Source organism: Podarcis tiliguerta (genome assembly GCF_965153285.1).
Source record: "Podarcis tiliguerta genome assembly, chromosome: 10".
NCBI lineage: Eukaryota > Metazoa > Chordata > Lepidosauria > Squamata > Lacertidae > Podarcis > Podarcis tiliguerta.
Window position 1 is genome coordinate 33001839 of NC_139543.1, and position 14928 is coordinate 33016766.

Below are 14928 nucleotides of genomic sequence, written 5' to 3' on the forward strand. Positions count from 1 at the left end.
AATTAAAAAGCATATAAGGGGCCAGAATGGTCTAATTTGCAATGGGGGGGGGCATTTGCTTTGGGACAGGTATGGGCCATCTTTTGGGGGCTAGTGGGGACATTTCAAGTTTTGAGACTGCTGTGGGCTCCAGTCACAAAATGGCATGGCTCAATGCAACATGGCTGCCCAAAAGGAAGGCATGGCGCGACGTACAATGAGAGAGTACCTGGCTGAAGCTTCACCGATAATTGTGCTTCCATATCAGAAAAGGCTTAATCTGTTGAATTTCTGCCTGGCACACAGCTCTTAAAGGCACGAGAACCCCATTTTCACTAATTATCAACCCTGAACTAAAGCGTGGCTTAGTGACTAATTCATGTAGGGGTGCATAAGAAGGAGAGGTCTAATGAAGAGGAATATTTCACTGTAGCTTTTCAGTTTTTATACGAATGTGTAGTAGCAGGTTTTTTTTTTAACTCAATATTTTAACTTTGAATTATAAATGAGTCTTCTCAAGAGTACCAACAACTTTTAGGTGCTGGTTTCAGCCATACAAAACAACTCAAGTGTACTGTTCTTGATCACAGCTCTTTATTTTATTTCTTCAAGTGTACAAAACTATTGACCAATGGTAGAGCTTTAAATTTACAAATGGCCTTTTAAACAAGTTGGAACTCAGCTGTACATTTAAGCATGCAACACACAATTTCCACTTCTTTTAAAGGAATTACTTGCTTCTCTTATCACACTGCATGCAGCATGATTTTTTTAAAAAAAGAAAACAGTGCAATAATAATGCTACTTTACATGATATGTAGAAACAAAAACTTTCATGAATAGGGTTTTCTTCTCTATATATAAAATATGTGCATTAACATTCACATTGTCTGACATAACTTCTTACTTTTCCTTACATATATTGTATGCACTGGATTAACCACTGGTCTGTACAGCTTTAGTAAAACAGCCCGTTTTCAGTTAAAAAAGTGTAACAGTATAAAAATCCAAGCAATGTGTTAAAGTAAAAAAAAAAAATGTGGTGGGAACTGTGTGAAGCTCAAAAACTAAAGAATGTGAACAAGAGTTCAAGAATAGCAGAATGCTTTATATTTAAAAGTGCTTTCCAGATTTGAGCCAAAGTTTAAATCCACTAAAAGTGTTTTTTGGTTCACACAAGGAAGCTATTTGATTAGAAGTGTTCTTTTCCGCAAGCTCCATCAAGAATTGGAGACCTAGTTTTCTTTCAATTCTTAGTAATTTTCCTCCTCACATCCCACACACACTTTTGTTCACAAAAGTTTATTTTCCCAGAATGTTTTGACCCATGAAAACCAAAGTGAAGCCAAAATAATCTGTCTGTGATGTTATGATTTTTATTATGGCTATTTTTGTAGTATCACAAACAAAGCATTGCAGCTTCATTGTACAAGAAGACACACTCCAAAATCTGGAGATCTTGTTGGGTCCTGGTCATTACCAGTTATTCAAAGAAAAAAAAATATCTGATGTGTTCTTCAATAAATGTACCATATCTTTTTCAAATTGTTTGTCTGAAAGTTAATATTGGAAATATAGCAACTTCCAAGTTTAATGAATAGATATGGCACAACCTTGACAACATTGTTATCATAAACACACCTCATCTCTGTGTGAATTCCATCAAGGCACTATTACAATACTCAAGTTTCTGATGGCCTGCTCTCAAAAGATGCCCAAAAATTGAGGATACAGTAGAAACATAGCAGTCACAAGAGTTTAGCAGTTAAGTATTCTATTTACAATAGGATAAAAACCATGAAGAAAGAGTTGTTAAAGCAAGTAACAACCATCGTGGTAGATGAGATGAATGTATTTAACTCTCATTCCATTTCATTAACATTGAATTGGCAAGAAGTTTTTCCCCAAAGGCACAGAAGGGCAGTGAACTGTAACATCCTTTGATACATACAGATTAGCTGTTAGAATGAACTTTTCATGAAAAGGAAGCATGCTGTACTCCTATAAGGGATGCTTAATAGTTAAAAACTAACCTAACACGTGAGTCACAAGTTTTGTGTATTGCCAGAACTCTATTTACTACTTTACACCCAACACATTTAGTTTCTTTTTAGGTATGTTAATGGTTACATGGCATATTAAAGGCTTATAGTGCATTTCTTTTAAACAAACAGCCATAAATATGGCAGTAACAAGCAATTCTGAATATTTTCTACTTCTGTACATAAAATATACACAATCGAGTGAGAAATCAAGTGCTCTGCTTTAAATACTAAAAATTAACAGGGACGTCATTGCCTTCAGAGTTCTACAAACTGTACAATCAGGGTTTTTAGAACTATGTGCAGAAAACAGTTGGTCTGAAGGAATTGAAGGTCGTATACACATAGCTAAATATTATATATGAACAAACTAGGCCTATAATCAACCACATTGTATAAAAAAATTAATCAGGCAATAAATTCCTTTGTTTTGCTCAGCCAAGGAATTCTGTAAAGGAGCAAAGCAGGAATTTAAATTTTAAGAGCTGTGCTTTTTATATTTGAGACAGGAGAAGACAGGACTCTTGTGATTTAACTCTGCCACAGAAAGTTTTCTTAAAAGCAAATAAATAAAGAAATGCCCCAAAGAATAAAGCAATTGAATACGTTTTCCAGCTCTACAAAAAAAATGCACGAACAGAACATATGTGCAAGCAGGCAGACATAGAATATATTAGGTATGCACATTAAGCAGACAGGGGTGAAAGTCCAGTGAAAGCAAGTTAACATAACAGTTTTGACCAACTGGGTATTGCAGTGTATGAACAGCTAGTTGTCCCAAATGCTCACTAATACATATAGATCATCAACCTCAGCATAAATATTTGGTGGCGCTACTGTCACCGGAGTTCTTTTACCAACTTGTATTTGTAACTATGACAGCATCCCAGGCACTCTGTAAAGCATCCAGCTATGCAGACTAAACTGCCTGCTACAACCACACTAAATCTTAACTTTTGATTTGCGGCACTAGAAACCTGTTAATACACTAGTATGGAATTGTGTGTCAAGTGTGCACTATTTGATGCGTGTTTAAAGATGATTTTTAAAATTTGGATTTGGCAAAAAGTCCACAAGGCAGAACAAAAGGGAAAGACAGGCAAGACCAGGGTGGGAAGCCTGTCCAAATATTGCTGGACTCTTAACTCTTCACTTTTACAGCCAGTAATGATGGGAGTTAAGAGTTCAACAACATCTGGAGGGCCACAGGTTCTCCATCTTGGGCTGGACATATGCAAATATTAAACCAGAAAGGTTTGAATCCAGGATATCTTACTCTGCTTAAGTTGTTTTAGACTACATAACAAAAGTAGTAAATCGACAGCTTCTTGTATAACATTTGACGGCTAAATGGATTGACAGTGTGCCACATACGCATGTCTTACTGAAAGAATTTATATTTGCTGTAAAATAAGATCACTGAAAATTGGGACATCCTACTTTTCTGCATGTTGCCTTGCATCTTAAATTCATACTATACATGTCATGTAAATAAGCAGAATAGCAGGACTAAAAATTCGTTTTGAACAGATTTGTCTTTTGGAAATTTGGAAGCATCCAGTAAGATTTGAAGACTGGGTTTTTTTCATTTACAGTTGAGTGCTAAGATCTAGGCCCCCCCAAAGCGAATGTTTATAAACAGCACTGTGTGGGAATTACCTGGCTCCTGGGATTTATTCTTGAAACGCTGAGGTTGCTACCCAAGACTGTATATTATAGCATCACTGTTCAGACACAATTACATTCAGATGGCTCAAATGGCTCCATTAAACCCAATGTTTGTTGAAAACCATGCTGATGCTTCATTACCCTAGAAAGTCTTTTCTGGTATCAAACAGAACCGTTTTTCCATCCCAACAGTAACCATGGCTTCCACTGTCTGCACCTCAACATAATGAGTTTCTGAAACTGTTCACTGTATAATACAGCACCTTGCAATTTGCCAACAGACGATGCTGTTTTGGAAGAATTGAATTGAATGTTGCTGAGCACACAAAGTTCTCTCTTTGGACTGTTGTAATGGTATTTCTCCTAAATTCACTAATGTGATCAATGGAATTCCATTTTCATAAACTAAGGAAAACTGCAGATAAGTAACAATCACAGAAATGTGCGATTAATGAAATGTTGGACTAATTGTGTAAACATCTTTTAATGGCAATGAACAACTGAGTAGTTTAATCTTTTTACCACTATTAAGTTTCCAAATGAGTATCACTGGATATAATTTTCCTAATGAATGTATGAAGACCATAATTCCCACTAAACTCTGAAGACGTTTTAGGTTAGAATTCACTTGTTTTGTTAATATGACCACTGGAGATTATATGATTACAATGAGGAAAGATATGTGTTTTTGAATTCCCAGACTGCTATATTCTGTACTGGTTTTTATCAGAGCAGTCTACAACACTTTAGAATATGCAAGGCAGTTATCCAGCGTTTTAAAGATGCAAAGAGAAAGGTACTGGTATGTATGCATTGTCCATGTCATCTGGATAGGACGGAATATAACGGACATTGCTCCATGTGAGCACAGCCTTTTAAGGTCAAGACTTAAATCTTCTGTGTCCCTGTGTTTTAGATAATATTGCCTTATTTGACGCCAAACCAAGATGAAAATATGGTCCCACGAAGAACATGATATTTCCACTTCATATATTCATCTGTCCAGTCATTCTATTTAAGCCAGTAATTGATTGCAAGCTGCAGGAGAATCATCAGTAAAATGAAGACATAGTGCTTGAAGTTAAAGAAGTTATTATCTGGAGTCTGTGAGCTTGAAGTCATTCTGGTTCTTAGAGCTGTGATGTCTCTGCAAAAATGTATGAACAAAAGAGGTGAATTCCAAAGGTTGCTAATTCTGAAATCAGCACCACAGAAGTTATTTAGAAATGCCTACAGTACTGGTTTTCACCAGTATCAGAGGCCACAATTAGAGCCTTGGGATGAAACCCCAAGTTCTAAAAATGGGGGACCAAAGGGGGTGGGGTTCACTTTAGAGCTGGCACAAATATGTGGGCCCAACTTCTACAAGCTCCAACAGTGAAATATTTGGAAATTTCTGCTCCAAAGTAACTTTTGCAAAAGCATATATCTGGCTATTTGGGGCATGAGTAAAGCAAAAAACAACGGTTTTAGGGATGGTAAAAACTGAACAAAAAGAAATACTACATGACTATCCTCTAAGAAATGCTCCTATACAGTTGCCATTAATTGCAAAGGGATTCGGCGAGAAACACACATTAGATAGACTCCTTATTTAGAAAGCTAAAACAGAGTCACATTTTTGGTCTGTGAAGCTTTAATGAGTTTCAGTAGTAGATCTATCAACTAAAGTTTTAGTTAATCTACCATAATAATAATAATATAGAAATTTCTGGTAATCCACTTATTCAATGTGTAAGATTAGACCTAGATATTAACTCTCATGCCATAGACAAAAATGCCTGATAACTATTCTTAAGAACATAAGAGATCTTATGATTGATTGTTGTCTTGTTTTGGCCAAAACAAACACAAGAAACAAAACAGAGGATGAATATTGTGCAGATCTAAAGGATGCACTGAGGCACCTGAGACAAGCACTCCATGAAACAAACATGGAATTTTCCTACTACTGAACAAAACACAGGTAGAGACACAATAAAACTAGTGAATTCCTGGTCCACCCCACAAGTACAAAGAAACTGATTAAAGAAAGTTCGGAGATTATATTGCGTTCATTTAAGAAACTGGTCATGCCTCACTAAAGAAGTCTGATTTACACCTTTGAGAACTGATGACCTACGAGGATGATTTGATATAATGTATTTATTTAGCAGTTGATTCACGTATAAATAAGTGGCGTTTTTTATTTTGAACAAAGCACTCGCAGTAAAAACAGACAGAAAAACTTTCAAAAATACACACCTTCTAATGTCTTCTTGCGTCTCTCTTATAGATTCAATGGCACTTTGCAGTTCACCAAGGTCTAGTGTTTTCTTTCGGATTCTTGCACTGTGTTTGTGTTGCCCTTCAGAAGTAATTCAAATAATGCAAGATAGGTTAAAGAATGGAAATCTTTAAAGGCGGCAAATGCTTTTAGTTCACCAAACAAAATCACGCAACTTTTCTCTTTTTCTGCCTTTCATAACTCAGGACAAAAAAACTGTTCCCAGTCCTAAAATAAATGCACCGTTTTACAACACAACCTCTTTAGTCTAAAGGAGAACAAAGTAAAGGCATGTATCTACTACTGCATTCTATCCGAAAAGAAAAAAGGATAGTGTGAACTTACCTTCACTACCAGAGGAGTCCTGATTATCGGGTTCTGGTGATGAGAAGCCACTCTCCCCTTTCTTCGATTTTGCAGACCTCTTTATTTTTGCAACACTAACCTGCAATTCATAAGACTTATCTGCTCAGTAACAAGACAGATAAAACACTTGCTGTGACAACCTGCTTTGATATTAGAAAAAGGTTTAGTCTGTTCATAATTTTGACGAGGCATTGTGCTCTTTAGTGTGGTCTCTGTAAGGCTGGAGGGATTGACTCTGGTTGTTGTGAACTTTGTGGGGTGGAAGAAACATCTGACCATGTTATATGAGACTGTTTAAAGAGAGCCTCTGCTTCATAGGATTTGTGATCTGGGTACTGTTAATCTGTTCTTAAGGGCTGCTCTTTGAGACCAAAACCTCTGGGGCTTGGTGTTGGAGATTCTATGGATATTTTTGAGAGATACAAGAATTTATAAAAGACTGTGAAGGAAGTGAAATAATACTGTTTCCAGTAATGGGGCCTTTCCTTTTGGCCTTGCAATACCATTAAACCCAGGGAGAAGGAGGAGAAATCAACAACCAGCTTTCATGTTTGAAATGCAAGGTATGGATGGGAAGGAGTTGTGCTGGCTGCCATTTAGCTTCTTCAGTTCTGCTAACAGTGAACTTTCCTTGCTTATCATCAGGTAAGAAGGAAGGATTTCATTACAATTTTAATCTTCCCAAGGCAATTGGCCATGAGACAAATATTGAACTTTGCATTCTAAAGGATAATCTGCTGTTTTTTACTTGCCCACGTAATATCATACAAGAGCTTACCATTGGTGTCCGATGTCTGACTTTTGTTTGGATAGCACAATCTTTTTCAAACTGTATCATATCATTCAGTGGATCCCAAGGTCTTGTGCTGTGGGCAACAGAGAATGGACACAATGCAAGTTAAGTAAGTCTACTCAAAAAGAGGAAAAAAAATCATCCTGTTTCTTTTCAAAATGCAAGGTACTAGCATTTCATGAAGAAGATCAAGACTGGAATATGCATCTTGTCTGATTTGGAGGGTCTCTTCATCTAAAGGAAAACATTATCTGATATATCTGCATGAAGGATCATATTACCAGTCAGACTACATACTATAGCCAAGTATGTAGTATGTGACAAGCTGTTTCAAAATTGTTTGCTAGTATCCCAAGTAGAAAGGGAAAGCAAACCAGAACTTACTCTGCAAATCTGTAGTTCCATTCCCCTGTGAGTGGATCTGGCTCAAACAGTTTGCATACCCACTCTTCATCTGCAAGTTTCCTTTCTTTGGCAGCCTTTCTCTGTGCTTCTTCAAGAATACATTTCTCCTGAGTTGCTTCTGATTGGTCTTTGCTATTTATAGCTCGGGTCACATGTTGCCAAAGTCTAGCACATACAAGTAATACAACTGTTAAGAATCAGACACTGGTCCAAATATATTCATTGCAAGTTTATTTCTGCTGTATCATCTGAACAAAACTTACAATTACCACATAAGCTTGATTTCAATTTGTTACCTATTTTAGAAATTATTTCTCCAATTTACTCCAACTCAAGTTCCTGTATTTTTTGCTGCACTATGTTTTTCACCCTCCACCCTTCCTACTTCCGGCCATTAGCTGCATGATGCTTGCTATGTATTAATCTATAAGAAAACAGGTTTAATATGAACTTACTTCTCTGACTCAAAGTCACCTTGCTCCTCAAACTTCACTGTGTATCTTCTTAATCTGCGCTGTCTGATCTCGGGTGTTGGATTCCAGAATGTCTCTGAAACATCTGTCTTTTTGTCCCTAATAATAACTTCACTGTCCTGTAATGTTTAACATATTAGATTACTTTGTAGTCAAAGAGTAAACAATCTTACAAAGTCAATAAGAACAAAGACTTCCTTAACAAAGTCACTTTTTGCAACCATGAGGTTTGTTCTGCCAGTTTGGCATACGTGGTTGGGGACAATTTAAAGTCAAATCTGAAAATAGATCTCTTATTTCAGCTAGAGGAACTTGATTTAAGGGAACCTGATTTACTTTCAGTCAGGTTTTGACCTCAGATGCAGTACTTCTGCAAAACTTTTTGCTACCAATGGAATCTAGAAAACAAAGAATCTGAAGTGGAAGTTCCAATTCTTGAAAGGCCTCTGAAAAGGAACAATAAATATTTGATCTGAACGGCAATTAGGGTAATCAAAGGGGGATTGGGGGGGAATGTGCCATTCTTAAGAGCATTATGTACCAATAATTCAATGAATGTAAGAGAAATTTTAAAGGGCTACCCAACAATTGAAAATAAACATGCTACTCACCCAGTGGCCTTCCAGAGTAGCTAGCACTTCTTTTCCAAGCTTAATTTTCCCCATTATCTGATTAACACTGTCATTGCTGCCCAAAAATGGCTATTAAAGAAAAAAAAAGATTAGATGCTTGATAATGCTGTGTAGAACTTTATAAGATAATGTCTCAGTTAACACATTGCATTATGCCAATATTTTAAAACAAATGATGGGTTTAACGTAAAAGTTCCCATAGTGCTCCTTCCTTACACCTATTGTGCTGCAGATGAAGTAAGCCAAAGGGAGGCTTGCCATGTCTTCTGAACCCAGGCACGTGGTTTGTTTATTCCCAAATCGTGAGCGGAAACCAATATTTGTTCTACTGCTTGTGGTTTGTTTGGTGGGAAACCAAAAGTTCATGTTCAGAGGACACAACAAGCCAGATTCTGGCAGGTTTGGTCTGCAGAAAATGACAGCAGTAGGAGAGAAGTTCTTTGGGAACTTCTGAGCCGTGTGCACCAGCGTGCTGCTCATTCACATCAATGTACTGTTTATTTAAAGTGGGGTTTTGTGTGACAAGCAAATTGGGCTACTAAAAGCTGCTAAGAGGTTTCTGAAATGTCAGCCTAACTTATTTCAAAGATAATGTCTGTCATCATTCTCTCAGAACTAAGTAGAATCAAATACTGAACTCTTCTTCCATTCCTTGAGAGATATCTGAAGAAAATTATCCACGAAGAAAAATTATGCTGGAAGTGCACAGAACACATCATGACTAGAGCAACTAATAACTATGGCACTACATCTGAGCTACAGAAGTATTAAATTTATTACTTTATTTTTATTTAAATCAGTGCTGGGGGGGGATCTATGGCCTCGGGATGCTGTTGGGCTACGGTTCCCATAATCCCTGGTGTCCAACACCATCTGGGAGGCAGCAGGTTCCCATCTCTGGGTAAAATGAATGGATTAATATAAAAGTCTTGTTTTTCTGCATAGTTTCGAAATAAATGTTATGAACTATTCTACTGATTAATAAATACAGCTAACTTTGGGTCAGATTTTTTTTAAAAAAACAGAGAGTGATTTTTTTGTCCAAAACTGTAATATGCTTAGGGTTGTGCTGTTTACTGAGAAATACGTCTCACTGAGTTCAATAGGTAAGTGTGAAAAGAATTGCAAGGTACTAGAGGGTTTATTATGACGATTATCACCATCACCACTAATATTCAAAGGTTGCTTCCAGCATTTAAAAAATAAACTAGGCCAGTAAAAGAGGTCTCATTTCCTCTGCAGAACCAAAAGAATGAATGCACTACTCTGTATTTTCTAACGCTAAATCCTCTGGTGCCTATAAACAGTTTGACTAACCTTTAGCTTGAATTCAAGTGCTGCACTGTATCCAGTTTTTTCACATGTGATGCTAACTGTTCCTCCAAGCTCTAAAGTCATTGTGCCATACAGAATTCCTGTTAAGAAAGAACTCGTTTTAATTCCAATTCTGTTACAAAGTTACCTCCATTTTGTACTTCCATTTCTACCTACAGTATAATGAAAGATGGTATACTAAAGCCCATGCCTTTTGTTACATTCCAAGAAAAATTAACTGATGGCAGGATGAATAACAAGAGGAAAAATCCACCAACATGGCTAATCCTTTTCTTTAAAAAGCCACTGTCTATCAAAGGCTCATAAGCCCTCAAGCAACAAACAAAGTCAGCAGAAATCTTCAGCTGGTTAAATTCAAAAATACTAAAATCCTCACTGGAAGACATTACTTATTGGAAGTAATTATTTAGAAGACATTATTTATTCTACTGCTTTATCTTCTCTGCAGAAATTCAAATTGTTTATAAGTTGAAATATGCATAACTACTGTGTGATAACCAACAGCACCATATACGGAGTAACTCTGCTGATTTTAATGAGTCTGCTTTGAGTGTGACCAATGTTTGCTATAATTCGCTGTATGTAGCACTGTGTCCTTCATTGTCCTGTTCTTAGGTATGCAGAGAATGCCCTCCAAATGTCCCAGCACTGTGCAAACCTCAGTATGACCTGCAGCTATCAATTTCTCTCCCCTTGGAGACTCTCAACCCTAATCTTCTTTTAGAAATGATGCAAACTATCTGGACTGTTCTTTCACAGAGAGGGCTCACTTTTGCATTGAGTAGGAGGGTTTTAGCATATTTTAAGTTCCATCTATCATGTATACCCCATTATTCAATCTTACATGAAATAAAGGACACCGCTGAATGAAGTGGCCTTTGCGCAGCACAACTAAATATTTATTGAAGGATTTTTGCAGACAGAATGTGTCTGCCAAATTAGGGAAGGACCAAATTCCCACAAAAAAATGATTTTTTTGTGAAAATTGGGTCATACTCTAGTCCATGATTTCTCACGGGCCAAAACAAGCAACAGTTATTTTTTAGCAATCATTTTTCTCCCTGAGTTATGGTTATGAGCAAACGAAGAAACAGTAGTCATTTCTTCTACAGTTTCTTCACTTAATCACACCTCCATACAAGTCGGCCCAGACTTTGACTCATTTTCAAGCTATCCGTGCTTGCCAGAAGGCAGGGAAAGCACTTGTAACAAGAATGGATAGTAAGTAGGTTTGATTGGCCAAACTGGTATTTTTACCTTTACAATGTGCGTATGGCATGGTCATTACATATTCCTCTCCTCTGTTTAGGAACAGCAATCGTCCTTCGCCATCCAGAATGGCAGATAATGAATTTCCTGAAAAACAATAAAATGTTAAGATTCAAAGAAGCACATCCAGAGAGTGTACAGAATGTTTACAAGACTAAATAGTGTCATCACAGAAAATTCTGTAGACTAATATTAATTTAAAAGAACTATGGCCCTTTTTTTGTGGAGAGAAAACTATTTCAATTCATTTTTATCACTGCATTCATCAAATTCTTATTATTTAACACACTTTCATCATTAAAAATAGGCACTTTTTTGTAGACACTGAAAAAACTAACCCAAGATCTTACCATAAAATTTGGATTTGGCCAAGATATTACCACTAAGGCAAAATCCATCCTTTCGATTGCTTACATAGAAGGCAGATATTGGAGGATGATGAGATACCTGTTGAAAGCAACATAATTCAATATAAGCAGGTGAGTTGCTCTGAAAATCTGTGGCAACAAGCAAAGGGTGCAGAAGAATTATATTTTGGAATCCTAATCACTAGGCAAGTGGATGTAGTTCACCAAATATGCAGCTACACACCAAGTATTATTGAAGATACTTGTGCAAAAACATGACATCAACATAATTAAACTAACGAACTAACCAGAAACCTGCAGTAGTTATGACTGCTGATAATTGGCTTATTGTTAAAGAGAAAGTAACAGTTACAAGTGCGTCAAACAAACACATGCAAATACCTCACTATTGCATTTCAGGCACCAGTTTTACTACTAGACAGAGCCACCATCTTTTCTTAACAATTACTTATTATTTTGCCCTTGAATTAGCATTCCACTCATAAACTCTACTCTGTTGTGGAGAACCCATCAAACTTGAGATACTCAAACATATATCTCAAAAGAGTATTTACACATGGGCTAGAAAATTTGAGAACTGTAACATGTTATTCTTAATTAAGGTGGGAAGTACAAACAAGTTGTATCCAAATATAGAGAACCCTTCTCAAACTTCATAAGTCAGTTCTCAAGTGAGTTGATTGTGCAAGTCTGCATATAGACCCATATCACCACAATGCTTACCTTCAGATTATCAAACTTTGTGAAACAAGTTTATGGGTTTCAAAACATCACCTAGCATATCAGAAAGAACCTCAAATTTATCCTCAACAAAGACTTGGGATGACGTTGCCTGAGAGATTCCTGCTGACATTTGAAGACAATATCCACAGTGTCACATGGAGTATTTTCAAATCAATGCCATCAGCAATGGAATCTGTCTAATCTGTGCAGTTAAAATTCTTTTGGAAAATATGTTTGATGTATATCCCAAGTCTGATGGGTCTTCCACCATAAAAATTGCAGTCCTGTACACCATTGTATTAAAGATTTATATGATCTGAAGAAAAACCAGTCACTTGTAATTTTGGTGTTTCCTTCAACATAGGAAAGAGCCCTAGGCCTAAAATAATAAGAACCGTAATCTAACTGATATCCCTAAAACAGGAAAGGAAAGAAGGAAAAATAAAACATGCTAAAATAGAAGTGTTATGGTTCTATTATGCCAAGCTCTCCTCTGGTCATCTTCATTTATTTGATGACACTGTAAAGAAATACAAAACTTGAAGAAATGCTGGTAGTTATTAAAAAACCATGTTTGTTACATCTTTGGTAATACCTGTTCAGCTATATAGTAAGTCTTGCTATTTGTTCTTGGATGAACCCACAAGCAACGGAAGGTCTCACCGAGGATAGGGTTGTAGGGTTTTTTAAGTCCCTGAAAAGAGAGACAATTTTTGCTAAGAAAATACATTCCAACTGAAAAAAGAAGGGCCTAATAGTTTTCAATTCGTAAGTATTTAAAGGAAAGCCCTACAGTGACATTCTCTCTCAGGATAAGCTATGGTAAATTTCCTATTTGTAGGGCATATAGAGGCACAGCAACTATGGAAATGTATTTCTGTGACTCACATTACATTTTATTAAACCAGTCCAGTAGACAAATCACTAGACAACATTGCCTGCCAACTTTGCACTGTAGTACCACAGTGCTCACATCAGAAGCAGAAGGGGCAGCACTGTGTGTTTATTTGACCACATACTAGTTAAGTATTTGACTGACTGCATTTTTAATCCACATTTCCTCCAAGGAGCTCGAAGTGGTGTGCATGGTTCTCCCTCTCCCCATATTATTATCACAACATCCCTGTGAGGTAGGTTAGGCTGAGACACTGTGGCTGGCCCAAGGTCACCAGTGAACTTCATGGCTGAGTGGGGCTTTGAACCCTGGTCTCCCATGTCTCAGTTCAACACTATGCCACCCCAACTCTCCATATGGCGTGTATTTCACAGGGACCTTTGCCACAGCTGCTATTTGGTGTCTGAGGAGTCAGTCAACCAGACACAGAGATGACTGATTATGAGTGTTTAGGGAGAAAAAATAATGTGCAAAAAGTATGCCTTTCTCAACACAGGGGACTAGATGCACTGAATGCTGTGTATTAGTTGTGCTAGCAGAATGGTTTGCGCAGGAGGACAGAAAGCCAGGATGGTTCTCGGGGGTGGTTGTGCAACAGACTGCTGTAGCCCTGATACTTCCTGATGTACAACTTGCTGTACAACAAGCTACTGCTAACACAACTATTGTGCTAGATTTTACACTGCACAACCATTATTCTCACCCTTAAGCTCCCACAAGAGCTGTCACTATTTTGGGGCTGAGGGTAAAAGTGATCAATGGTTCACCCTCCAGCAGCCACATGGTATAGTGAGCATGGTCATGGCCCAAAGTGTTCATGGTCACAGAAGACCTTTATAATTAAAATAAATTTTTAATTCAGGAAGGTGAAGAGTGGCAGAAAAGGGCCCTCTTTAACCCACCCTGCCAGCTACAGATATAACCAACAAACACCATGATTAATGCCACCACCCTACCATCCTACAGGCTTATTATACTAGTATCCAGAAATATCCTACATGAGTATATAGGCAAATTTTGATCTGCACCAAAGTGTATGGGGGTGGGGGCAAGGAAAAAGAGTGAAAGGGGAAGGGATTTGCTACCACAAAAAGTGTTCAGAAAGTGTTACCTTTGGCTTTTTGTAGAATCCTGACAAATACCATTTCACAACTTGTTTCATACGATTATAAGCATTCTCTTCAAGGGCAGCTCTAGAAAACAAGATTTGTTAAGCAAATCTAAGTACTTTTTTGGACACAATCTTTATTTTAATTAAAAAACAATGTACAATAAAATTTCAAAACTATTAATATGTGGATAGAGTAAAAAGTAGATCTTGTCCGTAAACAATAAAGAGCAGTGTACAAAAGTGTGACTAAGAACTAATTCAAATGCAAGATGGAAATACAAATAAAGCCAGTAAATATATATAAGAAGGCAGAAGACAAGTTAAAACTCAAAAAAAAATCTTGTGTACAAACTAGAAATAATAACAAGACTAAAATGCCTGAGCAAATAAGAAAGCCTTCTCACAACACTATAAAACTTGCTGTGTGAAGTCCTTTAGAAATAAATTCTCAAGTCGGGGCAAAGTCTAAAGCATAAAAGTCCCTCTACCTTGTAAAAACCATAACGAACCCCTAACTAAAGGCAGTACTTGGATCAGCACCTTTCTTGGTGCTCTCAAGACATGGGCAGGTTGGTGTGGGAACAGGCACTCCTTCAGGTACAT

General features: G+C 37.1%; 1 protein-coding gene across 26 annotated transcripts in view; it reads right to left on the minus strand.

Moving 5' to 3' along the window:
- Window positions 1-551: 551 nt before the first annotated feature.
- Window positions 552-14928, minus strand: part of OSBPL8 (oxysterol binding protein like 8) — a 67240-nt gene continuing 52863 nt past the window's right edge. For all 26 annotated transcript variants that reach the window (XM_083400637.1, XM_083400638.1, XM_083400625.1 and 23 more), the window contains 12 exons: window positions 14326-14407; window positions 12915-13013; window positions 11579-11675; window positions 11217-11315; window positions 9942-10039; window positions 8604-8693; window positions 7975-8111; window positions 7499-7684; window positions 7100-7187; window positions 6301-6400; window positions 5934-6036; window positions 552-4836 (listed from right to left, as the gene is read on the minus strand). In XM_083400637.1, the coding sequence (XP_083256763.1) occupies window positions 4701-4836; window positions 5934-6036; window positions 6301-6400; window positions 7100-7187; window positions 7499-7684; window positions 7975-8111; window positions 8604-8693; window positions 9942-10039; window positions 11217-11315; window positions 11579-11675; window positions 12915-13013; window positions 14326-14407 (1315 nt within the window). In that variant the 3' untranslated portion in view covers window positions 552-4700. The remainder of the gene's footprint in view (window positions 4837-5933; window positions 6037-6300; window positions 6401-7099; window positions 7188-7498; window positions 7685-7974; window positions 8112-8603; window positions 8694-9941; window positions 10040-11216; window positions 11316-11578; window positions 11676-12914; window positions 13014-14325; window positions 14408-14928) is intronic.